The sequence below is a fragment of the Parastagonospora nodorum genome (genome assembly GCF_000146915.1).
Source record: "Parastagonospora nodorum SN15 chromosome Unknown scaffold_1, whole genome shotgun sequence".
Classification (NCBI taxonomy): domain Eukaryota; kingdom Fungi; phylum Ascomycota; class Dothideomycetes; order Pleosporales; family Phaeosphaeriaceae; genus Parastagonospora; species Parastagonospora nodorum.
The window spans coordinates 522,454-550,421 of NW_001884549.1; the positions used below are offsets into that span (position 1 = coordinate 522,454).

At 44.2% G+C, this 27,968-nt stretch overlaps 8 protein-coding genes across 8 annotated transcripts; 5 read left to right on the forward strand and 3 right to left on the reverse strand.

The window, feature by feature from the left end:
* Positions 1 to 10,028: 10,028 nt before the first annotated feature.
* On the forward strand, positions 10,029 to 10,981 carry SNOG_00224 (hypothetical protein; the record flags this gene model as incomplete). Its single annotated transcript, XM_001790863.1, has 3 exons — positions 10,029 to 10,291; positions 10,322 to 10,421; positions 10,457 to 10,981. The coding sequence occupies 3 exons, from the start codon at positions 10,029 to 10,031 to the stop codon at positions 10,979 to 10,981; spliced, it is 888 nt and encodes a 295-aa protein (XP_001790915.1).
* Positions 10,982 to 14,060: 3,079 nt separating this feature from the next.
* Positions 14,061 to 16,441, forward strand: SNOG_00225 (hypothetical protein; the record flags this gene model as incomplete). The annotated part of the gene is made up of 3 exons (XM_001790864.1): positions 14,061 to 14,447; positions 14,528 to 15,041; positions 15,120 to 16,441. 3 exons carry the CDS (start codon positions 14,061 to 14,063, stop codon positions 16,439 to 16,441), a joined length of 2,223 nt encoding a protein of 740 aa, XP_001790916.1.
* Positions 16,442 to 17,272: 831 nt separating this feature from the next.
* On the forward strand, positions 17,273 to 17,586 carry SNOG_00226 (hypothetical protein; the record flags this gene model as incomplete). The annotated part of the gene is made up of 3 exons (XM_001790865.1): positions 17,273 to 17,361; positions 17,390 to 17,432; positions 17,542 to 17,586. The coding sequence occupies 3 exons, from the start codon at positions 17,273 to 17,275 to the stop codon at positions 17,584 to 17,586; spliced, it is 177 nt and encodes a 58-aa protein (XP_001790917.1).
* Positions 17,587 to 17,839: 253 nt separating this feature from the next.
* SNOG_00227 (hypothetical protein) lies at positions 17,840 to 18,725 on the reverse strand (the record flags this gene model as incomplete). The annotated part of the gene is made up of 2 exons (XM_001790866.1): positions 17,840 to 18,121; positions 18,426 to 18,725. 2 exons carry the CDS (start codon positions 18,723 to 18,725, stop codon positions 17,840 to 17,842), a joined length of 582 nt encoding a protein of 193 aa, XP_001790918.1.
* A 356-nt stretch (positions 18,726 to 19,081) lies between these two features.
* On the forward strand, positions 19,082 to 20,048 carry SNOG_00228 (hypothetical protein; the record flags this gene model as incomplete). Its single annotated transcript, XM_001790867.1, has 1 exon — positions 19,082 to 20,048. The coding sequence occupies one exon, from the start codon at positions 19,082 to 19,084 to the stop codon at positions 19,586 to 19,588; it is 507 nt and encodes a 168-aa protein (XP_001790919.1). The 3' UTR covers positions 19,589 to 20,048.
* Positions 20,049 to 22,229: 2,181 nt separating this feature from the next.
* Positions 22,230 to 24,135, reverse strand: SNOG_00229 (hypothetical protein; the record flags this gene model as incomplete). The annotated part of the gene is made up of 5 exons (XM_001790868.1): positions 22,230 to 22,738; positions 22,797 to 23,241; positions 23,312 to 23,502; positions 23,740 to 23,910; positions 23,937 to 24,135. The coding sequence occupies 5 exons, from the start codon at positions 24,133 to 24,135 to the stop codon at positions 22,230 to 22,232; spliced, it is 1,515 nt and encodes a 504-aa protein (XP_001790920.1).
* A 233-nt stretch (positions 24,136 to 24,368) lies between these two features.
* On the reverse strand, positions 24,369 to 25,633 carry SNOG_00230 (hypothetical protein; the record flags this gene model as incomplete). The annotated part of the gene is made up of 3 exons (XM_001790869.1): positions 24,369 to 25,190; positions 25,237 to 25,403; positions 25,621 to 25,633. The coding sequence occupies 3 exons, from the start codon at positions 25,631 to 25,633 to the stop codon at positions 24,663 to 24,665; spliced, it is 708 nt and encodes a 235-aa protein (XP_001790921.1). The 3' UTR covers positions 24,369 to 24,662.
* Positions 25,634 to 26,670: 1,037 nt separating this feature from the next.
* On the forward strand, positions 26,671 to 27,941 carry SNOG_00231 (hypothetical protein; the record flags this gene model as incomplete). The annotated part of the gene is made up of 2 exons (XM_001790870.1): positions 26,671 to 27,634; positions 27,685 to 27,941. The coding sequence occupies 2 exons, from the start codon at positions 26,671 to 26,673 to the stop codon at positions 27,939 to 27,941; spliced, it is 1,221 nt and encodes a 406-aa protein (XP_001790922.1).
* Positions 27,942 to 27,968: the final 27 nt, after the last annotated feature.

Consider the following 27,968-nt stretch of genomic DNA (forward strand, 5'->3'; position numbering starts at 1 on the left):
AGTACCTCTTAAATATAAGGTAAAAGATACTGTATAGTCTCTTATAGCCTATAATTTTATAGTTATAGCAAAGTTTAAATATTTAGCGCTAGAGGTAAGCATCTAAGAGAATATATAGCTATATCTAGTTAATAAATAAGCAGCATTTAAGACTCTTGCCTAAAGAAGTAATATTAGCCTATAAGAAGAAGTAGCCTTTCTTATAGAATAAATTAAGTAGCTTTATAGCACTGCTATTAATTACTATAAAGGCTGCTAGCATAATAGAGTTATCTTTATAGGCTGCATTAAGTAGTTCTATAGTAGAATAGATATCTTTATTATAAGAGAGAAAGCTAGAATCTACTATGCTATTAATCTAGTCTTACGCTAGCTTATCTTTAAATTTCTTAAAGTCTAAGTTCAATTATAATCTAAGGCTATAAGGCAGAATTTAAGTACCTAGCGTTATTCTAGTAAAACCTAGTCTAGTTTCTTATAGTAGAAAGTGCTTATAGCTTAGAGTGCTATCTAGATTACTAGTTATATACTTAGCGCTAGTACCTTAGAGCTAAGAATAATTATATTATTATTAGTAATACGCTTATCTATAGCGTCTTCTAGCACGTTCTAAGGCTATTAGCTAAGAGCATTAGCTTTAACGTTAGTATTTTCTAGTATATAAGTAATCTTAAAATTAAATTATAATAAGAATAGAGACTAGTAAGCTTATCTGCAGTTTAGCTTCTTTATAGCTATAAATATTTCTAGGTTCTAGTAGTCTATAATAACGCTAATTTAGTAAGGCGTTCTAATTAACTCTAGTTTCTATTCTTTAAATGCGCAAATAATTTCTATAAGCTCTAAGTTATAGATATTATAATTATACTTAGCTAAGAAGTATTTCTTAGAGAAGAAGCTAATTAGTTGCTAGTCTCTATTATTATTTTTCTATTTTATAATGCTACTTATAGCCTAGGCAGAGGCGTCTATATAGACTCTAACTAGTTTCTCTAGATTAAAGTATTATAGTATAATATCTAGCTAAAAGGCGTCTTATAGCGCTTTAAACGCTTATTAGTATTTATTAGTAACTTTAAACTTTTTATAGCAAGTCTTATAGATAACTAGCTTAGTAGAGTTCTTAGAAAGCTATTTCTTAATATAGGCTTTAATAAGTTTTATAAGAGGTAAGGGTAATAGTAGAGTAGTTTTTAATAAAAGTATTAGTAGAACTCTATATAGCTAAGAAATGCTAGTACCTTAGTAGTAGTAGTTAGCATATACTACTTATTAATAGCTATAATCTTATCTAAGTCTATTTTAACCTCTGCGTTAGTAATAAATATGCCTAGAAACTTAACTTTTATCTAGTATAGTTTAGTTTTCTTAAGGTCTATATAGAACTCTTATACTTAGAGATAGCGCAGGATGCTTTTATAGTGCTATATATATTCTTTTACTATCTTAGAGTAGACTAGAATATTATTAAGATAGATAGTATAAAAATTATCTAGGTAATTAAATAGTACGCTATTAATAGCGCATTAAAACGTAGCAGAGACGTTATAGAAGCTAAATAGCATAACGCAATATTTATAGATATCTAGTTATATAGAAAATACTATAAGCTATTTAGAGCCTAGCTTTATTTATATATAGTAAAAGGCATAAATAATATTAAACTTTAAGAAGATAGTAGCATTATTTAGCTATGCTAGTATTTCTCTAAAGAAGAAGATAGAGTAGTAATTCTTAATAGTAACGTTATTAAGATTATAGTAGTTAATATAAATATAGATACTACTATTAAGCTTAGCTATAATAGTTATATTACTGCATACTATAGAGTTAGTTTTAGCAATAAAACTATATTTCTCTATTTCTATAATATACTTTTGTATAGCTTTATTATAGCGCCTAGACTATAGACGCATGCAGTAGTTTAGAGCCTTCTGCGCCTAGTTTAAGCTAAATCTTATAGTTATATTTAGAGTACTTAGGTAAGATTCTAGCTAATTTTTTACTAAAAGTTAGAAGGTCTTTGCTATAAAGTTTATATATCTCTAGTAATAAGATATCTTTAAGCTCTACTTTCTTAAGGTTATCTAGATACTTATTAATATTCTTTTCTATAGCTATGCGTTATATAGCAATAGGCATTTGCTAGCGTACCTAGTAGATAGTATAACTCTTTCTCTTACCTATTATTCTAATAGCTCTAGCTAATACTTGCTAGATATCTAGCTTAAGTTTATTAGCCTTAGTAGAGTAAGAAGAGTTTTAACTACTATATCTACCTTTAGGCAGTACTTTAGATAAGACTAGAGAAACTTTACCTTTATCTAATTTATCTATAGATATTAGTAGAACTAGTAGTTTAAGAGAAGTATTAGACTATTTAGATACACTATAGTATAAGAGAATAGGCGCTGTATTAGTAAGCTAGCAGTATTATTAGTAGTAAATATTATTAAATTTCTAGCGTAATTTTTAGTAGTTAATTTAGAGATTATAGACTTAGCGCTAGAGAAATTCTAATATAAGGTTAAAATCTCTATAGCTTTCTACTACTAGAGCACTAGTTTATTTAAAGTAATTACTTACCTTTAGATAAAATTTAGCTTAGTAGATAATTTCTTTAGTAGCAATTCTATTATATACCTTAACTTTAATTAGCTAAGGTAGAGAGATAAGCTAAAGCAAGAAGAATTTTATAGCTAAATAGCTAGTAATAAAATTATAATCTACTCTATTATCTGCTAGCATACTAGTAAGTATAGAGAACTATAGAGCTTTATTCTATAAAGGTCTAGAATGTAAACTGCGCTATATTTATAGTAGAAGCTACACGATTCTAAGCTATTTAGCGCCTATAATAAAGAGTATTAGCTATATAAGTATAAGCATAGATAGGCGCTAAGCAGTCTTTCTAGAGCCTTAAATTATTTCTAGATAGTAGCTCTATATCTAGAAAGAGACGTTTTTCTCTAAGTCTAAATCTAAATTATACTCTAAGCTATAGAAGTATAGATTCTTAGATTTATAAGCTTATATTATACGCTTATATGCAGCCTTAGTCTTAGAAAAGTCTAAGTAATCTTAAGCATAGTAGCTCTTATTACTATAGTTATAGTAGTCTAGCTTAGATAAGTTCTTAAGCTTCTTCTTAGTAGTATTCTTAGTAGCAACTTTAGCTAAGAGAGAGTTAGCTAGAATTATAATCTTTGCCTTAGGCGTACTAGCCTAATCTTAGTAGCTATAGAGCTTACTATTAGTAGTAGCTAGCTTTAGCGTAAACTAATTATTTTCTATATATAACTTACTAGTATAGCAGTATATACTATCTTTAGTAGCGTATTTATAGATATTCTGCTTCTACTACTAGTACTACTTACGCTCTATACTCTTTATAGTTATAGTAAGATTAGCATTTCTAAAATATATAGCGCATATATTCTAAACTTATATTATTACTGTAAGTATATTATTAAACGCATACGTAGAGAGAGTATTATAGCAGCCTATAGAGATACGCTTCTAAAAGTTAGCTTACTACTACTATAGCCTATAGCCTAATATGCTAGTAAAGCTAGAGAACTAAATATTAAATTTAAACTATACTTATAGGCTAGTCTTATTGCTATTAAGAAAGTAGAGAAATTCTAATATAGCTAGGTTTGTATTAGCTATAGTCTAGAGATTACTATCTCTAAAGTAAGTATATAGAGTATAGAGGCACTTAAATAGCTGCTTAAACTAGCATCTATAGCTCTAGATATATAGCAGAATAGTATAAGCAGTTCTAGAAACGTTATTAAAAACTACGTTAGCGCAGTTTTCCTTATATTAATATTAGCAGCTATTCTATTTAAAGTAGATAATTATCTTATCTATCTAGGCTGCAAATTATACTTATAAATTGCTGCTATTAAATTTAGAGGTATAGTTACTATAGCTCTCTATATTGCTCTAGTTATCTATATAGTTATAGGCGTTGTAAATAGAACCTAGGTAGAGGTCTAGAGAGACTATTAATCCTAACTTAAAGATATATTCTATAAGTAGAAAGATAGATAGCAGCTTTAGAGCACGCTAAAACTTAGAGATTTAGTACTTATTCTAGAGTATACTATAGTTTATAAATTGCAGAAAGTTACTATTCTAAAATAGTAATAATTTAGTTACTTATACTAGCTAAGATAGTAAAGGCTGCTAGCAGCTAAAGCTATCTAGGTTTATAGCAGTAAAGTTATTTACCTAGTACTACTTCTCTATAGCTGCGCTCTAAGCTGCCTTAATATAGTAGTATTAGTTATAGACTATTCTAGCCTACTTCTATAAAGCTTTATACTTTGTAGTGCCTTTATTAATCTATTACTAGAAGTTACCTTAGTTAAGGTTATTCTATTGCACTATAGCCTAAGCTGCCTCTTACTTAGATATAAGCTTCTTAATATTATTATTATACTATTTATACTTCTTTATAAATTACTAATTCTAGTGCTAAGCTAACTATATAAGAGTAATAGCTAGATGTATAATAAGGTCTAGCTAAATAATCTAGAGTATTAAGAGTTTATTAGATATTAATGCAGATTACTCTATAATCTTATCCTAGTCTGCAGAGAGGTACTAGTAAATCTACTTAGGCTCTATTATTGCTAAGATTATCTAAGTAGCAGTTAATAAAGTAAGTAGAGTTAGAGAGTGCCTAATTACTATAGCAAAGAAAGATAGAAGAAATTATATCTAGCTCTGCAAAGTTAATATCTTAACTCTATAGCGTATAGTAAGAGTATAGAGTATACTCTATCTAGATAAGTATCTTAGAAGCTATATTAGGTAGAGTAGAGATAGGCTAGCTAAGGCCTAGTATCTAGCCTAAAGTATTAGCTTTGCTAAGTTAGTTAGAAGTAATTAGATCTTTTATAGCAGTTATCTCTAGCATATTACTTAGTTTATTAACTTTAGTATTAGTAGTATATAGTTTAGAGAAGCGTGCATTAACTTACTTAGCCTTATTATCTAAACCTAACTCTATATTAATAGAGAATACTAGCACTAGTAGCAGCTTTAGCTTCTTTATAGGCCTCTAGTTAAATATGCTATTATTATAGTTTAAAAATTCTTTAAATACTTAGTTAGATAAGTATAGCTTAGATGCGTTAAGTCTAGCTAAGTTCTTCTTAGAAGATATGCTTATATTACTGCCTATTTATTAAAGTAGAAGATATAGCTAGTCTTAGATTATCTATTAAAGAGCAGCGCATATTCTTATAATTCTTAAGATTAGTATTTACGTAAAGATAGATTTTCTAATTCTTAAAGTTCTTATTAGAAAGCTTTACCTTATTTCTAGAACTAGCTATAGTATGCTAGTATAGAGAGAAAGTAAGTAAAAGAAAGTAAGAAGTATATAAAAGAGTTAGATAGTTAAGTTTCTAGCTAGTAGTAGTAGTTATAGTAGTAAGATAGCTATTCTAAATAGTAAAAGAGATAACTCTAATATAGAGAGAAGTAAGAGGCTAGCGCTACGCTAGTAAGATAACATAATCTTAAGAGTAAAAGGCTAAGAAAAATTTTTCTAGCGCTTTAGGCTATAGAGGTAACAGCTAGTATATAATAGCAGATAGCAGAGTAGCTATATATGCGCTGATTTTTTAGCAGCTTCTTAGACTAAGAACTTCTAAAGTCTAGATATATAGTAGGCCTTAATAGGCTAGCAATAGTATGCTTCTTAGAGCTTTAGGTTTATAGCAGGCCTTAGTAGGCTAGCGATAATAAACTTCTAAAGTTTAGATATATAGTAGGCCTTAGTAGGCTAGCGATAATAAGCTTCTAGAGCTTTAGGTATAAACTTCTAGAGTTTACTGCATATAGCAAGCGTAGATAGATAAGTAATAGCTTTAAGAAGTAAGTTCTTTCTAAAGAGATAAGCATTAAGCTATACTCTATATAGTAGAGTAGAGACTAGATTCTAATAGTAAAAGAAGATAAAAAGAGCTGCTAGACTTAATAAAGAGCTAATAACTTAAGGTTCTATATAATAACTAAGCGTAAGTAAGAAACTACTTACGTTAATTAAGGCTATAAAGCCTATAAAGAGTAATTTTTACTTTAGTCTACTATTATATAAGATAGACTATAAGTATAGAAGGCTTAAGTTAATAAGAAGTACTTATATTTAACTAAAGGTAGAATAGTAAATAAAGAGTCTACTAAGAGAAGAGAGTAGCTAGCTATATATACTGCAAGGCATGCAGGCGCTAGGCTAGCGTATACGCTAGCCTAGAGTAGACTAGCTAAAGTAAAAGAAAAGAGAAGAGAAAGCTAGAGTAAGTAAGGTATACTAGAGCGTAGATAGTAAGTTAGAGAGTAAGTAGTAAGTTAAGCAGAGATGCTTTACTTACATACAAATCTCTCTAGTATCTCTTATAGCTCTTCTATTAAGCTCTAGTTAAAAGTAGTAATATAATATATTATATAAGTAATATTTTACTTTAAATATATAGTCTTAAATTAATTCTTAATTAATTTAAAAAAAGTTCTTCTTATATAATGCTCTTAGCAATTATATATATATATATTATTCTTTTTTCTCTCTAGCAGTTATACTTAGTAGGCTAATATCTATAAAGTAAATAATAAAAGAACTTATATTTATTTAAGCTAAAATAGAATGCTATTACTCTCTAAAAAGAGAAGCTAATTAAGAGCAAACTCTCTATATTATAGAATTAGTTATAAATAAATTCTTAATTTATTCTTCTTTTAGTTTAGTATAATAGAGTATGCTAGTATATAGAATATAGCTAAAAGCTATTAAGCTAGAGATATTAGTCTCTATAGATAAGGCTAATTATTAGATAGAAAAAGAGTAAGATAAAGAGAGTATAGTATCTACTAATAATTAGTTACTAATTAATTCTAAACTACTCTTACTACTACTATAGCAGATACTTATCTATAAAGAGATAAATAAAGAAAAGTAGTAGAAGAGAGAGTAAATTAATATATATAAGTCTTACTAAGCTCTTATTATATATAGCTATTATAGTTTTTATTAGAATTATAGAAAGAAGTAAATAAAGAGATATTTACTTAAGAGGCTATATTTAAATAAGCAGCTTTTTATATTAGGCAATTTATAGTTATATAAGAATCTACTTTAATTACTCTATATAATGCCTAAAGGCTTAAATATATTAGAAATTAATTGCTAATTAATTCTACTAATAGCAGTAAACTTAGAAGTTGCTAAAGTAAAAGAAGTAAGTAGAGAATAAGCCTAAGCTAGAGAAACTATAGAGAAATATCTAGTCTAACTCTAAATTATATAAGGACTTAGATAAGAGCTCTAGCTAGTTATAAATTAGCATAAATTAATTATTAATTAATTATAAATTAATTTAATATACTAAGCTACTGCTAATCTTAGAGCTAGAAGATTTAATACTCTTAGCATTAAAGCTTAGTATAGAAAGAGAGAGAAAGCTATAGCTAGCAACCTAATCTTTCTTAGGCTCTTTATTATCTTAGTTATATATTAGTAAAAATAAATTATAAATAAATTCTAAATTTATTTAACTTATAGAGTTAGAGTCTAATAAAGAAGAAGAAGAGAAGGCATTGCTAAGCTACTTCTTACTACTAATAAGATTATTATCTTAGTTATATATTAGCAAGAATAAATTCTAAATAAATTCTAAATTTATTTAACCTATAGAGTTAGAGTCTAATAAAGAAGAAGAGAGAAGGCTATTACTAAGCTGCTTATTATTCTTATTACTATTAAGATTATTATCTTAGTTATATATTAGTAAGAATAAATTATAAATTAATTTTAAATTTATTCTACTTATACTACTAAAATTAAAGAAGAGGTTCTTATTATTATCTCTAAGGCTACTATCTCTAAGACTACTATTATTCTAGTTACTCTTATTCTTATCTTAGCTATATATTAGTATAAATAAATTATAAATAAATTATAAATTAATTCTACTTATAGAGCTTAATAATAAGTCTAATAAAGAAGAGTTAGACTTATTAGCTAGCGCGTTATCCTTAGCAGCTAGCTCTATCTAGAGGTCTCTATTCTTATAGACCTAGTATAGGCTAAGCTTAAAGTAGTTATACTCTATAATAAATTAGCAATTAATTTTTAATTAATTCTTAATTAATTTAGCTATAAGCATACTTACTATTAAGCTTCTCTTTCTTACTAATCTTAGTATTAGCTATATAGCTCTTATAGAAAGATACTTTTCTAGAAATTATTATATAAGCTATATATATACGCATTAAGTCTAGCTATATCTTTATTAGAATTAATTAGAAATTAATTAGTAATTAATTTAACTTACTGCGCTATTAGGCAGTAGTACTATATACTATAGTAGAAGCTAGAAGACTATAGCCTAAGCTACTATAATATTAGCTTATATAGTAAGTAGTAGCATAATAGTAAGATTATATATATTTATAATATTACCTTAGAATACTAAATTAATTAGTAATTAATTATAAATTAATTTACTTACGTTACCTTTCTTCTAGATTATAAGCTAGAAGATAAGTAAGCTAACTTTACTAGCTATCTCTACTCTTAGACTATAGTCTTAAAAGAGATAGTTCTTTAGATTTTCTAGCTTACTATAAGAACTGCTCTATTACTTTATTAGAATTAATTAGTAATTAATTAATAATTAATTTATATACTATATAGCGCTCTTAGTACTAAGAGAACTCTATATTTAACTTTACTTATATACAGAATAAGCTTACTAGCTAAATTCTACGTAAAGAAGCCTATACTTATAAAGAGTACTCTTAGGCGTTAGTATCTCTTATATAGCTTCTAGAATAAATTATTAATAAATTACTAATAAATTTATATAGTAGCACTTATATATCTATCTAAAACTATAGTAATATTATTAGCAGCTATTATAAAAAGTATACTGCTTAGTATATAAAATTTAAGAGCAGTATAGTATATATTATAATTATAGTTATAATATAGTAGAATTAATTAGTAATTAATTAATAATTAATTATAGCAGTTTTTATAGAAACTTGCTTAGCTACTAGTAGCTAATATTATGCTGCGCATAGACTCTTAGCATACTACTCTTAGCACGCGCATAGTCAGATAACTTGCTTCCTGCCACCCGGAGTAAATTTCCGCTGTGATGTCACAAGCAAATACAAAACAAACAGTGGACCGTGCTCCCTCCCAGAGTCCTCTGCGCGTCTGCAATCTGAAATCTCAAATCTGAAATCTGCACTCTGCGGCTTGTTGGTATTATCTACGCAGGTCGCAACGTGCGTCTGATCATGGCTACCTCGCGCTGCGTCTCGTTGTGTCCTCGCAGGCCTGGCAAAGCGGTTGAACAAGCATCATTGCATCACCACAGATGCTTTCCGCGGAGGCTACGCCGTCAACATTTAAATACCGGAAGGTCTGGTCTGCAAGTTCACGCAATTCACGCAGTTCACGCAGTTCACGCAGTTCCCCCTTCCTCGGTCTCTCCCGTCCTGCGCTGGCCAGGCCCGAGACCTTCCCCGCTGCGGCCCAGGCACAGACTGCCTTTCCATCGAGAAATGCTGTTCGCATCAGCCTTTCCTAGACGCACTTGTTGCGCGCCTGCAAGCAACCATTCTGCCCATGCCTTGCTCGCGTCATAAAGCTGGCTGAACCCCACAACAGCTGTCTTGTCTATGGTGGATATAAGTGCCGCACCCACTCACAGACACGCTCGTAATAGCATCGGTCAGAACATCTTATAAGATGCGTTTTCGGGTGCAGGCTAATCGCCATCGACGCTTGGCTCGCCCTCCCTGCCTGTTTGTTTTCTGCTGTGTTTTTTCTGCCACATGTGCATACGCACTACTCTAGGGCTAGGATACCAGAGCTACCTGTAGCTGGCAATGGTCCTCCCTCCGCGCTGCATCCTGCTCTACCCCGTCTCACTCTCGCCGCTACAACAATCCCCACGAGTGCCAATCACTTCCTGTCTCGCGACCGACAAGCCACCTCCTACATGTCGCTTCCCAATGCGCCAGCTCAGCCCGGCCCGTCCAAGGTCGCCATTCCAAAGCTCGTTCAAACGAGAACTGACGCGCCTCGAAAAGCTGTTGTCAGCCGTCTGAACAGAGTCAATCGAGCCTGTCTGAGTTGCCGCTCCCGCAAAATCAAGTGCAATGGCGCAAAACCCACCTGCTTCAACTGCAAGGAGAGTGTCACGTCCTGTGTCTACGCTTCCAGCCGGAAAGACCGTCTCAAAACGTTGGTCATGGCCGCTCTGTAGGGCGCGTCCCGAGTTAATAATCGCAGCGCAACGGGCCAAAATCAGGACATGATTGAGCTCCTCAAGGAGCTTCGAGAGCAAGTCTCGGGCCAGGGTCAGGACAAGATAGACGAACTACTTCTATCTGTGCGTTCTGCAGTTGCACTTACAGCTACATGCAGCGTAATGACATTGAACAGGTTGTCGAAGACGTTGCTGACGCATCCGCGAGCCTGCAAAAGAACTCCAATAGACACGATGACACAGAAGGTGATCAGGACGATGATCAGGAACCAGCCGCCAACACTCGCGCCGATACTGGAAACTCTGCAGACCAAGATTTACCAGACGGAGACGCGCACGCTACACGACGCGCCAGCAGACCGTTCGAAACGGCATGGAATCACATGCTACGGTCACATCCATCAAGCGAGTCCCAACTCTCCAGCGAGCAGGCTGGCGCATGGTCATCGTCTAGTCTTAAATATCGGCCGATGACACCAACATCAGCTCCTATGCAGACCAACAAGCTGAGCTTCTTCCTGGACGATGAGCCATTTGAGATGGACCACGATCTAGACCCATTTGAGCTACCCCCCTTGCAAGATGCAGAGCGTTTACTCGTAACATACATGGACAGCTGCCACGAATCCTTTCCATTCCTGGCAAAAAAGCCTTTCACCCAACAATTTTACCACTGTATGTAAGCTTAGACTGCATGCACAATGCTACAGCTTGCAAAGATCCATACTCCGTGGGCCACGAAAGTGGACGTCGTGTTGCTCTTTTGCTAACAGCTGACTGGCGATAGACTATGCCGCTTTGAAACGTGGAAATCCCTACAATCTCTCGCAGACATGGCAAACACAATTGAACCTAGTCTTCGCCATCGGGGCCGTACGATCCCACCTGACATCGACTCAGAGGCGTGGGGATGAACGCGACCACTCAATCTACCACGCGCGGGCTCTAGCACTGATTCTGAAAGACCCCTGGTGTTTTTCACGCATGGATCTCCCTCAGATGCAGATTACAGGTATGCTCGCATCACGGCTTGTTGAACTTGGAGTCTGATTCTTCTTAGGATTATTGGCTTTCTACCATCTCAGCGTCGGTCATATAAACAAGTGAGTGGCATTTATTCGAAGCCAGTGATTTGAGTACAACCAACACATGACAGATCTTGGATCCTTTCAGGTATGGCACTACGGTTTGGCTATGCACTTGGCCTGCATACCTGCAATCAAAGTAGCACGTTGGGTCCTGCAAAAAAGGAGATGCTTTCTCGAATTTGGTGGGCACATTATACACTCGAGCGATTATTGGCTACATTAACTAGCCGGCCCAGTGTTGGAGTAGGAGGAACCTGTTCCGTACCATTACCACTACCTCTATCATCCGAAGAGATTGAAGACGCTATCATCGAATCACGCTTTGGCGACCAAACGTTCCGGTCGAATATCTTCCATGCTCAGATTGTGTCATCACCAGATGTTGCTACTCTAGGTTCGCGGCATCAATACTTTGCCGATCGTACTACTGCAAGTGTTGATGCTACGAACCCTAGCTCCTACTTGAAGAGCATGGTTCAGCTGAATGAGATTGCGCAAGATGCACTAAGCCTCTATCCTATCAGTGCAGCCGGCCAATCATGGCAAGGTATTCCAGGAATCATGCTCGAATTGACCGGCAAGCTCGAATTATGGATAGAGTCTCTGCCCGATGTCTCCAGAGGGCTCAAATTCCCAGCGGGATCGCGCCCGTACGATCATCGTGAAAGAAACATGATGGATATCGTCTATCACAGCACTGTCATACTTATAAATCGACCCTGCATGTGCCGTCTTGATCGACGCATCACCAACCAGCCAGCGAGATTGAATGAATTCAACCAGAGATCCGCCCTCACTTGCGTAGAGTCAGCAAAGGCCGTTGCCAGGCTTTTACCCGACAGCGCAGTTTTCGATGTTGCCCTCCTGTACGAATCCGGGCCATGGTGGAATATGGTCCATACCATCATGCAAAGCCTGATAGTGTTGCTACTCGAAATTTCGTACGAGGCGATACAGCTTCCGCACGACCGTCGCGAAATCATACAAGGGATGAAGAAGCTGGTACGCTGGCTGCGAGCTATGCGGTCTACAAACGGGATGGCCCGACGTGCCTATATTATCGTCATGAATCTGTTCAGAGCCCTTGTCAACACCGTCAACATGGTAAGCCTTCGCACTGGCTCCGTTCGGACTCAGTTCGGCACTGCTTATTCATCACCTTGCCCAGGCTAACTCACGTGCCCAGGACATTGAGGACTTGTTTCGAGAGGACGAACAAGCTACTCTTGCTTCAGCTGCAGAAGCTCAGGCATCCTTACTGCGAAATACAAGCGGCTCTTCTGCAGCCCCGAGGCAACCAGCGCATGTCGACAACCGACCGTTCCCAAAACCACTGTCTCGTATTCGCTATAGTAGTGGCGAGGGTTCGCCGGACCAGCTTTACCCACGCTCACCCACTTACACATCGCCGTACTCGGTGTCACGTCCCGAGACGGCCGATAGCTCTGCTCCCGCGTATTTCGATGTCTTTTCGGATCTTCAGGATACATGCGGTCCGGACATCCCGAGTTTTTTCTTCACGAATTTTGACGAGCAAAATCCATTGCCGGGCTTTGGAGGTGAAGATCATGCAATGAGTGGTGTCGAGTTTCAAGCACAGAGAGTACCTAGCGTCGTAAGCATGCTTGGCGTGGAGGCGCAACAGTAAAGCTCCATGGGATGCTGGACCGCGCAGATATTGTCAGGGAACAATGGCTTCCGTTGTCATGTCGGGGTACATTACTCGGCTATAAGGCCGGAACTTATATTCTCCGACAGTCCAGTACCTGGGGTAAACATTTAAAGTTGAAGGTTGGGCTGACACGAGTTGCCGCCATGGTCCCGGTGCTTGCACCATTCCACTATGTGACGACGCAGAGCCCCCTATTACAATAGTACTTGCTTTCCTCTTGGCATGGCGATTCTTGCTTAAAATTAGAGTCCGTCGGTGAATCAAGCGGTGATTTGCTGTATTAAGGGGGCTTACATTGATTTGCAGTGTCTCCCGGCCTGGAGCTCAGCGCACAAAATCATGGCCGTCTTAGCGACCACTCTACACGTGCGGGGAATAACTCAGGACGATAGCGTGCGAAAAAGTGTATAAACCAACGCGGCTCGTTTCGCACCTGCCTGTCGAAGCTTAGCGGCACCGAGAAAGGATCCGTATACGCGAAGCTTATGGTACCTAGCCTCATCCATGTTCGATGTCAAGTTCCGGCATGCGCAAACCTAATAAAATTATCTTGATTGAGGCACAATTTTTGCTGCGTACTTGATCAATTGTCGCCTGAGCACCCATGTAGTGAGCTCGAATGCAGCCTCGGGGCCTCATTGATCCTGGCATCACGCATCAAAGGTTCACCCGAAGTCCCAACGACGACTTCATGACTTCCTCTTTGGGCACCCCAGGAGTTGGGGTAATCTGCGCGCTACCGCCGTAGATGTTGCTTATTCGCTGTGGTATCCCAACTTGCCTTGTCGTGCAGGGGTGTTCGACAAGGTCACTGCAGCTATGATGTCTATGAATTGTCGAAGCTTGCACAACCGCACGAGCTCTATTCTTCACCCTAGTCTGCGATGGCATGCACAATGAGGCACATATATAACGACTGAGCAGATCGCCTCGCCGTGAACGTCCCCCGACGCTCGTCGTGTTGATCAACTTCTGGAGTAATCACGCTTTGTTCTCGCAACAATGCCTTGCCTTCTCAAGACCTTGACTGGTCTGTCGCTTGCCTCACTCGCTCTCTCTTCGCCTCTGCAAGCTCTCCAGAATGGTATCGGAAGCCCTTGTGCGGCGGCGAGCGCTGCTGTCGCGGCAAATGTTTCTCAGACTTCGCCACCTAGAGTACCTGCGCAATTGGCATACGATTGTCTTACATCAGTTCCATTCAACCAGTCAGCTGCTCTGGCTCTTGTAGACGGAATTCCTGCGTACTTCAGGTGGCAAAGCAATACGGCGTGGTTGAAGGACCCACCAGAGGAGTATGCAACAAAGGTTCAGCCAGGCATCGATGTTTGGGGCGGCCTTGCAGACATCAGATCGAAGGTTGTCGGTGGAAAGTATGCCAACGAATACGAGGCATGTGCTCAAAGACGTTTGTAACCACGGTCACTGACTTGACATAGTTTGCGATGGAACTTTACCTCCTGACGCAACAGACCCACGACGGCCATTTCGCCTTCATACCGGACGTGATTGGCAATGTGTTCGCCTTCGCAAGACCTGTACCACTTGTTTCGGTATCTGCAGATGGCAAGCAGCTGCCAAAGCCGTATGTGTATGCTGATGTCGTAGCTGAGTCGTTTAGCAACGCGACATACACTGCTTCTGCGGTATCAAAGATCAATGGACAGGAGGCGAAAGAATATTTGGAGAGCTGGGCACAAATTGGTGGACTACAGGATCGTGATGCTTTGTACAACAACTTGTTCTATGAGCTTGCCATCGTTTCGCTTGGCCCTGCTGGAGCTGGTGTCGGTACCTTTGCTGGAGGTAGTCGTGGACGTTGGGTCTTTCCCAATGCCACCACCGAACTCACATTTGAGAATGGCACCAGCAGGAAATACGAAAACTATGCAAGGGTGTTGGTAAACCTTACCGGTATCACAGATGGCAAAAGTCTGTACAACAAGTACTTCACTGGGCCACCGCCAGGTACCAAGCGTACCAACGGTACGACACCATCTCCGACACCATCTCCGACACCGTCTCCGACACCATCACCCCAGCCGAAGCCAATCCCAGCTCCAGGTTACCCACCTCCAGTCATACGTGACATCAGGAATCTGATTGGTGGTTACTACCTCGAGGGCGACTACTCCGACGTCGCTGTCCTCTCTGTTCCATCTTTTGTCGGCGCGGACGGCCCACAAAAGAGCTTCCAAGCTACGGCCGTCTCTTTCCTTGAATCTGCCAAAGCTGCTGGAAAGAAGAAGCTCGTGATCGACCTGTCTGCGAATGGTGGCGGAACCATTCTCCTTGCCTACGAGCTCTACAAGCTTCTCTTCCCTAACAACATTGACCACGCCGCTGATGATCGCATCCGTGCCTCTGAGAGTATCGATCTCATTGGCAAGAAACTCTCTGAAGTCGCTGGTACATTCCCAAGAATCCTTGTCAACAAAACGGACAACGAAACTCTTCGCGATCTCAACAGCAACATCGCTGCTTCAATGTTCAACTACCGCTCCGACATGACCCCCGAGGGCAAGAACTTTGAAAATTGGGCGGAAAAGTTCGGACCTCTTCAGCAGAAGGGCGACAACTTTACCAACCTCTTCCGCTGGAACTTCAGCGACGTGCTAGTCACCTTGTACAGTAACGGCATCAATATACACGGATATGGTCCGCTGAAGAACTACACCACCCAGCCTTTCGCTGCCGAAGACATTGTCGTCGTCACCGAGGGCTACTGTGCTTCTACATGCACCATCTTCTCCGAGCTCATGCGCCAGCGTGCAGGCGTCAAGTACATTGCACTCGGCGGGCGTCCGCGCGAGGGCCCTATCCAAGCCGTCGGCGGTGTAAAGGGCACCAACAGCCAGGGATGGGATTTCGTCCAAAACGTGGCGCAGGCCATGGTGACGGAGCTCAACAACACGCTCGAAGAAAGCAAAATGTACAATCGCACCGAATTGGGACAGTACTTTGACGACACAGTCTTCAACCGCGCTGCTGTCAACATCACGCCCGGCATCAATTTCCGCGACGGCATCCGCAGCAAGGACCTCGCCTCCAACACAGAGGCCACCAACGACATCCCGCTGCAATTCGTCTACGAAGAGGCAGACTGTAGGATCTTGTACACCAAGCCCATGACAACCGACGTTACGAATATCTGGAAGGCCGTTGCCGACACCGCATGGGGCGGCAAGGACCACTGCTTCGCTGGGAGCCTGGGCGGATACAAGAAGAGCTCGCTGGCGAAGCGGGAGCTGAGCGTTTCCGAACGTGTGCTGAGCAAGAAGATAAGTGCGTGGAGGAACCAGTTGAGTCCCGCGGACTACCCGCTCGAGGTGTTTACCGATTTGGGCAAGGCCAAGTTGAGCGGCGATGGTATCATGTACCCATAGTTGGGCAATGAGATGTGGCAGGCCAAATCTAGACACCACTCCTCGTACCAAAAACACATGAACTCTTTTTTCCCGACGGGATAAGAATATACGATTATTCCCAGTCTCATTTACTATGCAATCCCCCACCTCCGCAAGCATCCAGACTCCCCGTCGCCACTCCATGGTTGTCTCGTCTCGCTCTTCTCCGCAGAATCAGGCTTGAAACTTGGCACTAGCCAGACTTTGACGCCCGGTTCGCAACAGCGCGCATCAAGCGGTGGATCGACAAAGAACAAAGGAAAATGAAAAGAGTCCCAACGGCATGAATTTCCGTGGCTGTGTGTACGGCGTTCTTCCCGACCTCCTATTTGGCAGGATTGAGACTCGGTAGAGGTCTGATAGTTTGCAATGTCGGAGTATATGAAAGTGTAATATAATGCTCAATGGTCAAAACGTACACAGGTAGTGATCGGGAAACTGTACTGAAGCCGAAAATGCATTCATTCGACGGAGGGCTGACGGTAATTCGTGAGCATACAGTAAATTTGAAACTATGTTCATGAGAAAATAATTGAACCTGTCGAGTATAGACGGTTGGTATTCTGGAGTGTTGCAAGACTAACGCGTGCCAAGGAGAATCATGTTACATCAGTGAACGGTAGATACGAACCAAGGGACGGGTAATTTCACCGAGCCTAAGCAAACTTTATCGTTTCTATGTTGAATGTTGAATGTTCAAGGTTTCAGTGCAACCTTCTGCGACCCGGAATTTGCACGCTCAGGTACTCGGGTGTTTGAGTTCATGGCGAGAACTGATTGAACACGAGTGGGTGGGTCATACTCGTCAACATGGGTGGGGTAGCGGATATAGGTCCCCAGCGAAAGTTGGATCTAAACCTACCTGCGAACGGCCTAGAACCGAACTTTGAGATCCGCGGGTACCTTTCATGCCTGGAAACACAATAGGAGTCTACGCTACGCGGATAGCTGGACGGCATTCACCGGCCTAGTGAGTTCGTGCCTTTCTCACCGAATGGTTCTTCCGAGCAAGCACACGTATAGTTTCTTCAACCTGTAATCTGTGATCTGTAATCGTGGGCAGATGTAAAGTATGGTAGAGCTGTAAACCCGGAGCCCAGACCGCAAGGGCTCGGTTTGGCTAGGGTGCAGCGGAACACTGCCTATTCCGTGGCTCGATTGCTGCAGCGTACTCTTGCCCCTGTACGCAGGGTGCAGATCGCATCTTCAGATATATGCAAGACTGGGGCGAGTCTCATGTCCAGGCGCAAGCAGCTACTCCGTCTTCTCAGTTGGTCCAGCTGCGCGCGCGTCTGTCAGCTGAGCACGCAGGGCTCTTGAGCGATGTGGCAGGGGTTTCGGGACCCCACACTGGCCATATCATTGACTCGACTCTGATCAAACACTGCGGCCGCAAAACGGCTCCTTGATGGCGCATGGGCAGATGGTGGCGAGGATGTGGTCAAGCGGGATTGCTTGCGCATACGAGGTCGGTGCAGTCGCGAGGAAGAGGAGATTGCGTTCCAGGCACCAAAGTCGTTGAGGGACATCTGGACTGCGGTAAATATGAGGATGCGGGGACTGCAGCAATCCGCGCTTCTTTCCCAGCAGAGAAGTGGCCTTTGTCGCTGGCGACGAGGCGTGGTTCGGACGGCGGGGGCTCGACATGGGCGGTCTAGACTGGTCTACGGTTCGGGCCGCGAGACAGCAGCAGCGACGTTGAACAGCAGCACAACTCACAGGACACGCCGCGGTCATGAAGCCAGACACAAGTGCTGCATGCAACTGACGGGGCCCAAGGGTGTCGAGGAGGGGTCACGGCGAGCGGACGGTGAGGGCGTAGTGCTCGCCGGATGCGCTGTTGGGACCGGAGCCGTCGGTGGCCGCAAAATGGTTAGAGCAAGGGCACAAAGTTGTTTATGTGCGGAGGCGCCAGCCCCAGGTGTTGCGCAAGCAGCAGGGCGCCCAACCTCACAGTACATACTATGTAGGTGGTGCTGCGTGCTGCGTGCTGCGTGCTGCGTCGATTATGTGAGGCCCCGTGGCTGTGCCTGTCAGCACTTTCGAGGCCGCAGCATCCGGCGTCGCCATAGGGCAAAGCTTGCGGGGATACGGCGCAACAGATGGCGCGTTCACGGCGTGTTCTCAGGTGACTCCGGGGCCGCGGTGGGCAGTCGATAGGCGGGCGCAGAGGGGGGAGCACCGGAGAGTCGTAGAGGCAGGAGTAGTGTCGCAGAAAAATTGGCCTCTCAGGATGGGTGCCAGAGTTGGCTGCACTCGCCATGGCCGTTTGCGTGCGATGGCAGAGCTGCAGCACCAAGCGGGGCCTTTCGATTGGCGGCCCTGGGCCCCGCGACCGCCTGGATCGGGCCAAACAAGGGAAATCGCGTCTCACGGCGATCGCTCTTGCCTGGCAAACTTCGGAGGCAGGAGCGACCCAGGGCCCGGGCAGCAGCGTCGCAGTCACCCCCTGTTGCCCAATCATGCGCCCCACTGCCGTCCGCGCCCGCTGACTGGTGCGTGGCTTGTCTACATCGCTCGATCCTTCTCTAGCATTGAATATGTATAAACGCGATCCTGCCTACCCGAATGTGATGCAAAGGCCCTGTCATCCAACCCACGACACGCACCTGCACTACCATGTACGCAGATCTCTCACCCGACTACCCTAACGTCGTTCCCTTTTACTACTTCAGCATCGTCGTCCCTGCCTCTGCGCAGTCAACCCACTACAGCACCGAGACTCCCACCATCACTCCCATGTCCGAGTACTTGGCCCAGACTCCGGCCGACCCCATCAATCCTCTACTGGCCTACCGCCATTCACCCTCAGAGTCCATGTCTGCTCCATCCGACGCCTCGCGTCTGCTCCAGCTCCAAACATCAGCTGCCCATCCACGAACTCTGCAACACTCGGACAGCTCCTCCCGCTCCCTGGGCTCTTCCTCGCCCAACTCCTCGCCGCCCAACTCCAGGTCCTCCTCCACAGATTCAGGGACTTCTTCTCACCGCGGCAGCATGCCATCTCCTTCGGTCCTTGCCTGTTGCCGCTGCCGTCGTGAGTCCCTCATGGGAATGATCCAGTTCAGCACCAACACCTACTACTGCAGCCACTGCGCCAGGATGGTCGGCTACAGCGCCGGATGAACACGACCTCAACCGTACTTGGCTACTTTATTGTCTGCAAATTCTTCACCACCACATCAGCCCGCCGCCCAGTCTCTACCATGAGCAGGTCCTGGCTTGGCTTCTACAGACACCATCTGTCATCACCGTACCGAGGAAATGGCCTTGTTTGACGTCTCGCCAACGCTTACCGAGTCGTTATGGATTCAAAGGTCGCCAGTGACTAGCCTGGAGCAAACGTCACAGCTTGCGGAAGAAGTTGGCAAAGGGAGAGGAGGAGGGATCATGGAGGTTGTGTCCGTGCAGTGCACGTTTGAGCAGTATCAGAAGCTGGTCTTCGCACATGTGCGCTGAGCGCCTGGACCAGCTGGCCTGATGATGACTTGGAACCATGATACCCCCTTCGTAGCCAAACTTTGTATACTAGACACTCCATGCTTTTTTGCGCATGAGGAGCAAATCAATTCATTACTTCACAACCACACTTTCACTCCACAAATTTCAAGTCGCCGAATAGTTTTTATTTTTCATGCATGGTTCCCTTCACATTCTATTCGCCTTGGGCAGCATCCGCAACATCGATACAGTGCCATTTGCCAAGCTTAATATATTCTGCAAAGCGCGATCCGTCGATCTTCGGAAAGTGCTGGTGGCTGTCGACCCTTCGACCCTGACACTAGCTATAAACACCGTAGCCCATGTGTCAAAACAAACTACGTATCTCGATGTCGATGACCGGCTGATGCATGTGCCGGTATGCTACAGAAGTGAGTAAAAGCATGCATGTTGTTATCAGTCGCATAGCCATCATTGATTCAGCAGCATGTAAGACCTGTCTCGCGGCTCGTCACCAGTGCGCAGCGCAAGAGAAATTTCGCCACATCCCCACCAAAATTGAAACCTGTCATCGTCTCACTTGGACATCGGATTTCCACTTTCTCGATCCCAAAATCCCATTACCCATGTCGTGCCGCCGATCTGATGCGGTAATCAGTAAGCAGCGAATGATAGAGGCGATGTGCGCATGGCCAATGACGACGACGCGGGACATTCAGCGCATCACATCCACACAAGGCCAAAATGATCAACGGCGCTGCAGGGACAAAGACAAGTGTCGATACTGAGAGGCAGGTTAGATTGCGCGAAAGGGTTCAGGAGCACGCGCATCGGCACGGATTTGTGTTTCGCAGATCATGGCCCGCGTTTCGTGGCGCGCCGTTGTATCTCGATCGATTGCATCGACGCCTCTGTGCGACGCACAACCTGAAGCCACAATGGAGATAAGAAAGTCCCGTAGGCGTCTCTGTTCCCACCTGTGAACCAACCGGCTGCTTTTCCCTTCTGCCTCGGCTAAGCTACTAGAACTTGCTCTCGTTCTCTCTCTCATTTCCCAACTACTGAAGAAAAAATACGATCAAGGTCACACGCTGGATCCTCAAGACTACACTAACTCCCAAACACCTAAGCGCATCGAATTCTTCCTCTTTGAATGCCGTTCTCAAAGCCTTTGTCCGGCCAATCGACGATGCGCGTTCGACATCGATGATCTCCCGTTTCCCGTTTCCCGCCTCCCTCCCTCGCCCCACATTGCACGCGGTCCTTCTTTGCCCTTCTCCCACGCAACGGGCCACGCTCATGGAAACAGAGAAAAAGTCGTACGATTACTCCTTGATCGTCCCATCGAACCCCGGTGTACGGGATCCTGAGGCTGAAAATATCTGTGGAGATGGGCTTTCTAACCGATCTCCATGGCATTTCCATTTCATGTTGGAAATGGAAGCGGAAAGGAGCGTTATCTCCACAACAACACATGCGCATGCCCGCTGCCGTGCCCGAATGACCGCGCATCGATCGATGTATCCTGATTCCACCTGCGAACGGACTCCGTAAGTTGAACCAGATGCCGCGCATCGAACAAAGCGGTGCTGCATCAGTCTTGTTGCGCTGCGAAACAGGCGCCTAGACAAAGAAAGTAACCTGCCAATAGTACCTTACTCGACCTGCCACGGCCTCGGCATTCCACCTGCAAGCGCAAGCAAGATGCCGTCCGTGTTGGCAGGTTTAGTTCCACTGCTGTGCATCGTGGAAATAGCACTGCATCAGCGCCTTTGTCACGATGTAGGCAAGCCCGGCAAGACTCGGCAGCAGCGTGCTCCGTCCTATCATCCGTATACCTGTAGAAGTACGCTAGCAGATTACTATTTGACACCGACGAAGCCACAGGAGGCTTCGGAAGGCTTCCGGTCGTGCGTTGGCGCGCATCAGCCACGATGTCTATTTTTTTTCTCGCTATTCTTGAAATTTTAACCTTGATTCTAGGGACCGAGGTGGCGCCGCGTAAAATCAAGGTAAATCGTGGGCGTGAACCCATGATAGTTCGTGGCGGTGTTTGTGTGACATGGTTGTAAGATAAGGTTTGGTTTCCGAGATGATACATGAGGGGTGAGTTCGACGTTGAACCTTCTTTTCGGCCAAGGTGGAGATACGCTGACCTTGCATCGAACTCTATCCTCCAATTGATTGCATCGGCGCCTCTGTGCGACGCGAAACCCGAAGCTACATAGAGATATGATAACCCTGTAGCTATCCCTATTCCTAAGCTTAATTATTTGACCTAACGCGGCAACTGACAAGTTATCCTTGTTCAACAGCTCATGAGTCCTCATTCGTCCTCGATCTCGAAGACACCAAACATGATACCCTGATCGCCTTGTATGTTTGAATTCACCCATTCAATAGTTTCATCCCAGTCAGCTTCCAGATCGTCCTCTTCGAGTCGCATGTAGAAGGCGTCCTCGTCTAGTGTATCCTCATGTGGCTTTAACAAAAGCGTTGTGGCGGCTGGAAGGAAAATCATTTTCCTTCTAGTGAACTCCTTCTCGATGTTTGCAATGAACTTCCTAGGATGAGAGTCTAACTCGAGCCAGGCGTTAAGCCGTCCAACACCCCATCTACAGATAAGTCTGACCCTATCCGTAGTAGAGCTGTTGTTTCTTGTTTGTAAAGCAACATGCGAGTTGCGCTGATGCCTTGCGATGCCCTGGAGTATTTCATCCGGTTGTGGTGGATTGCTCACGTGTGGATTAGTGGTTGTTTGTGAGGACCGATGCCAATTGTGCGATATTTGGGGCGGACCTTGTTGGTAAGAGGATGACCTTACTTCTAATGGATCTGGCAATTTAGTATACGATTCACATGACAAAGTCGATGTAGAAGGCAAAATACTTACGTTCCCTAAAGTCCTGCGTCGCAAGTAGAACGTCTGTGTTAAGCCATTTAGATGGCGTCGAGTCGGACTTTGATCGTCGCATTTTCGACATAATCTTCCCTTTACAACAGTGTCCAAATACAGAAAACTGTGACATTTTGGACAGTTCGTACGTCGCTAGCTCGATAAGGAGTCGATTGGCCGTTGGTCGCGTCTCTGGGTAGTATCCGAGCATAGACTTGATCTCTTGCTCCAGATGGGCGCGTCGACTAGGCCGACCTTGAGAATGCGGATCCTCTAGCCATGCGTCGACCTTGTCAAGATTTGCGTGAAACGCAGGGTTCGGCGATCGATTCGCTTGCATGTATCGCAACGTACCTTGGGTGTGTATAACAAGCATTTCTAGCACCACACAACCCAGAGAAAAGATGTCTGCCGCTCGGCCATTGGCTTGCCACGCATTCACCTATAGCATTGGCAAAAAATTAGTGATTGTTGCTCGCAACAAGTATCATGCTACTGATTCGACCACTTACTTCAGGGCTGAAGTAGCGCGGTGATCCCCGCTCGTTGTCAGTGGCGCTTTGAGAGAGAAGGGAGAAATCCGTAGCGCTTCCGAAATCGCTCAACCACAGTCGATCGTGTGTGAGAAGGATGTTGGACTGTTTGATATCCTTATGTCGTATCTTTCGATCATGAAGGTATGCGACGGCAGAGACCAGACATCCTATCTTAGAATAGATAAGACTTGCTTTACAAGGCTCCTGTGCACTAGGAAAGTCATATCCGAGCGCTATCAAGCGGGTCTTTTGAGATGCTTCAAGCATTTCCAGTCGCTCATCTTGCCTGTGAGATGTGCCCTCGGTCTCGTGCCAGTCTCCCACGTCTTCGAAGAAGGTATGAAGGTCGCAGACCGCGACCGGGTACATAATGATCCCCAAGAATTCGCGATGGGTATACGTACCGACCAACTGGACGATATGGGGGTGTGGAGGCAGGTGCTTTAGGATCTCGATCTCCTTTCTCTCTTGACCACCAAGCTTACGCCTCACTACCATCCGCTTGTGTGCGAATTTGCGGCCTTGGACCTCGACCTCATGAACGTCTCCCACGGCACCTCTGCCAAGAAAACGGCCTGTGGTTTGAAGGTCAGCGAGTGACTGGGCGGAAACGGTCGTAACTCGCCTTGCACTAGAGGTATAATCTCGTCGCTCTGGAATTCCACATGTGAGCCTCGACCAGTCTGGGACCAATCATCCAGCTGGATAGCAGCATGTTCTGCTTCGTCGTCGAAACCAGCCTCACTCTCGTGCAGGTCGACTTGACAAGAGGCAGCTTCCAGATCGCTGATATCAGACATTCCGGGTTGTCACCTGCCTCATGGAGAAGATTGAACAGAGCACGATTTGCACGGAGATGGTGGAGGGTTGAATAATCACGCGGCTGAGCCGCTGCTCTTTCCCTCAGGTAGAGGGCTGTGCTGTTGCAGCTGCAGAATGGCGTTGTGGCGTCCTATCAAGTTGGACCTATCACGAAATCAATGCTGACAAAGAATGCAGGCTTGTCGCTATACAACAATTGCGTCTGAAAAGATGGGGAGGCGAATGCGCATATTTGGAAGAGGTGGTAGGATACAAATAAGCTCTATCGCTCTAGAAGTTCTTCATAGCCACCGCGTACCTCGAGACGCTTCTGCCTTCCTTTCCATACCCACGCCTAGCTACCACAGCTCGACACATTCTTTGCGCCTCGCGCATACAGCACCAGGAATTGCAGTATTGTCCCCACTCTCCGCTGTATCTTCATAGCATCCATTCCTTCTCGTTCCTCCAACGCAGACATATCCTTCAAAATATAAACGTCTTGGACAGTGACTGCCTCACTGCATCATCTCAATCCAGCTAGACGGCGCTCTTGTACCTCAGTCAGGGCCCTGCTGCCGCTCAAGAACGCGACGAAGCCGACGACACCTGCCGCGGGCAAAGTCTGGAAGAGGTTCCAGCTGGTGTAGTACATGAAGAAGATGCCCTCCATCGCCAGTATGGAGCCGTAGAACAGCGCATGCGATACGGGCGCATCGCCCAACGCCTTGCTCAAGTGACTGGCATTTGCGCCTAGGGTGGCCCAGACACCGAACAGTACTGGGAGCGCAGCAACAACGGCTGCGGCAAAGACGATTGTAATGATCTTAGGCGGCGATTGCGGGTCTGCGCGGAAGATGTGGTGAATCTCAGGCTCGGCGGCGTAACGAAGGGGCGCCTCGGGGACGGTGAGAGGGGTGTTGGTGTCGCGGGAAACTTGAAGGTCGAAGACCTTGCTCTTGTACGGCGCAGAAGAACCAAACGAGCCGATTACAATCGAGGCTGTGATGGGCTTGTCGGTGGTGAGGAATTGGTGGGGGAGGTCCTTGTGAGACTATGACACTCAGCAACATTCTTCATCCATTGCATTGCGGACATACCAGGTTCACTTTGCCCTTTCCGTTATCCTTCACGTTGAACACGAACGACTCTTCCAGGCCAGTGGTCGGGTCGGTCAATGTGAGGAAAGCTTGGTGTGGGCGTTTTGCGGTCTTTCCGTCAACGGTGGTGAGAACCAGCTTCAGTGAATCACTTGCGCCCAGTTCTACTGTTTTTGCCAGAGGTGCGGAAGGGTTCAGTCTTGGACATGTCAGTATAGCAACGTAGCGCGTTGGACTATAAGGATGAGCTCACTTGTCTTTTAGACCTGCGCCGACTTCAGCACCTTTGCTGTTAATAGACACAGTAGCATCTTCGAAGCTCCACGAAGATGCAGCAGACGCAATTGTCGCGCCTGAAAGAAGCAGGGGAAGAAACAAAGCTACTGAGAACCCTCATTTTTGCTGATGTGAAGCGCAATGAACGTTGGAGCTCTTGGTTGATGATCGCAGAGGACACCTGGGCAGCTTACGTTTCGGGGCCGGGGAATCGTCGGCTCAACTCGATGGCTTGTGCGTCTCCAAGGTACCGTCATCAGGTACCACGACACACACCACCTACCTAACAGCGTTCAAATTCAGCGTCAGGACCGCATGAGAAAATCGTGATACGGACCAATTGTCTGGTCGCCGGAAGTGCGTGTGCCAGTACCACAACAATCAGCCACGGCCACAGCCATCAATATCGCGAGCGATACCTCCCAGCGAGAATGGTACCTACCTTATTTCCAAGATTCGGAATTGACACCTAGCCTTGGTACCGTTAATTTTCGGAAGGCCTCATATCAGATGACCGCGTAGCTAGTTGGATTGCAATTGCAATCGGTAAACTTGTATCTCTACCTGCAGTAAGAATCGCACACATTACTTATCAGGTTCTTGCAATTACAGCTTGTCCATACAAGGTCAGCCCGAGTCTGGTCAGCTTTGTATCATCTCTCTGGTAATGGGCATAAAAAATGGTACTGGCGCATGCTGCCTGCGACACTTTGTCCCGACTGTCTGAGCGAAGACCACAGGGACTCGAACATACCATTAACATGCTCTTTGATTGTCAATCAACCCAACTCTCACGCGCATATAGTGATAATGTGGTGGAGGTGAAATTCTGCCTTTACTTCACATGCATACTTCGTCTTCTCAAGATCCGGCCAGAACTGCGGAACCTTCATCAGTCCTTCACTCTACGTCCAAGCCTGTTCCAGCTCCACTAACTAATTTCACAAACTTTATCAAGTTATTCGAATCACTCAATCTACATTCGGGATCTACTGACGTTCCTTCCCTACACTCCTTCGTCGTCGACATTTGTCGACAGTCTTGAGTGGGGTGGCTGCACTGTCGTAGCAGCTCCCAAGAACTGCCGAACGCTGACAATCGAGTCTCATTAACTTCTGAGCATCAACCTCTACCTTGCCATCTAGGATCCACTCAAAAATGGTTCGACGCATTGATGACAATGGCTTAGTGCTAAGCATCGTGAAGCTCAATGGCAAGCTAGAGCTACACTTCGTTAGCGACGACACATTCTCTGCTCAATACACGCTCTATGGAACCGACATTGAAGACACTGTCGAAATGGACCACGCACGAGAAGCTGCTGCTGGTCAGCCTGTCGTGTCACTGGGCCTGGAAATGTTCATAGAGAATGCGCAAGGATTCCTCGACGTTCGCTTTGAGGGCGCCGTCGGAAGCATGCTTGCATTTCAGTATGATGGTCGTGACGGTGAAGACCCTTCAGGCTACGACGACACAGCGATTCTGAGACTGGAACCGCCTCCAGGTATTGCCGCTGGCGCGATCAGCAATTTACGGGCACCACTGCAAGGCGATGGCCCCCTACTTGGAGGCCAAGAAGCTCGAGGTGCAAGAGATGATGCGAAAGTTCAATCACTTCGTCAGGGAACCAGAAGTGCTCAGGTGCAGACTATGGAGACCCTTGTCACACACTCGGGCGTTCAGACTAAACGCAAACGTATAGTCAATACTGGAGCCCAGGATGCAACCGCGCCGAGACCGCCTCGCAAGATGTCAGCCTTCATGCCACCCAATGTCGATATTCCCGGGATGCAACAGTCTACATCAACTGAAACGAACAGTACCTGGAAGCGACTAACACCGTCGACCGAAGTCCCACACACCTTCACAAATGCCGTGGCAACAGTCTTCCAGACATTCAACGAACCGCGTGATCCCTATTGCCAAAAGCGTCTAGCTGAACCAGCTGCCGACTATCGCGCCTACAAGCACATCTTCATCGAGGGCTACCGAAATGGCGACGACAAGGAGGAAGAAGGTCGACTACATGTCGATCTCGCCCACCATGTTCTGCTCTGGGAGTCATATGATGACTATGACCGCGGCGCAAAGCTCACGCTCGACCGCCTCGATCTGCCCCGCTGTAAGGCACTTCTGTCATCATGCCTGACCACCTCTACTAACACCATGCAGGTGAAGTCGTTCACAAGCGTCTCGAGCACGCCCACTACTTTGGTGACCACACTATACAGTTAAGTCAGAACAATTCTGACTGCACATTTTTCTGCATGGACTACAAAATATATGAGACTAGGATCTATGGCAACATCGTGGGAAATGGAGATGAGAGGTTTCATTTTCAAGGAGACGGAAGGGTGCTGGTTGTGTTAGATGCGATCGAGAAATGCTTGGAGCTTAAAGCGAGATCTGTCGCTCCTCGAATGGACTGATGGTGGAAGTATGCGATAGAAACAGTG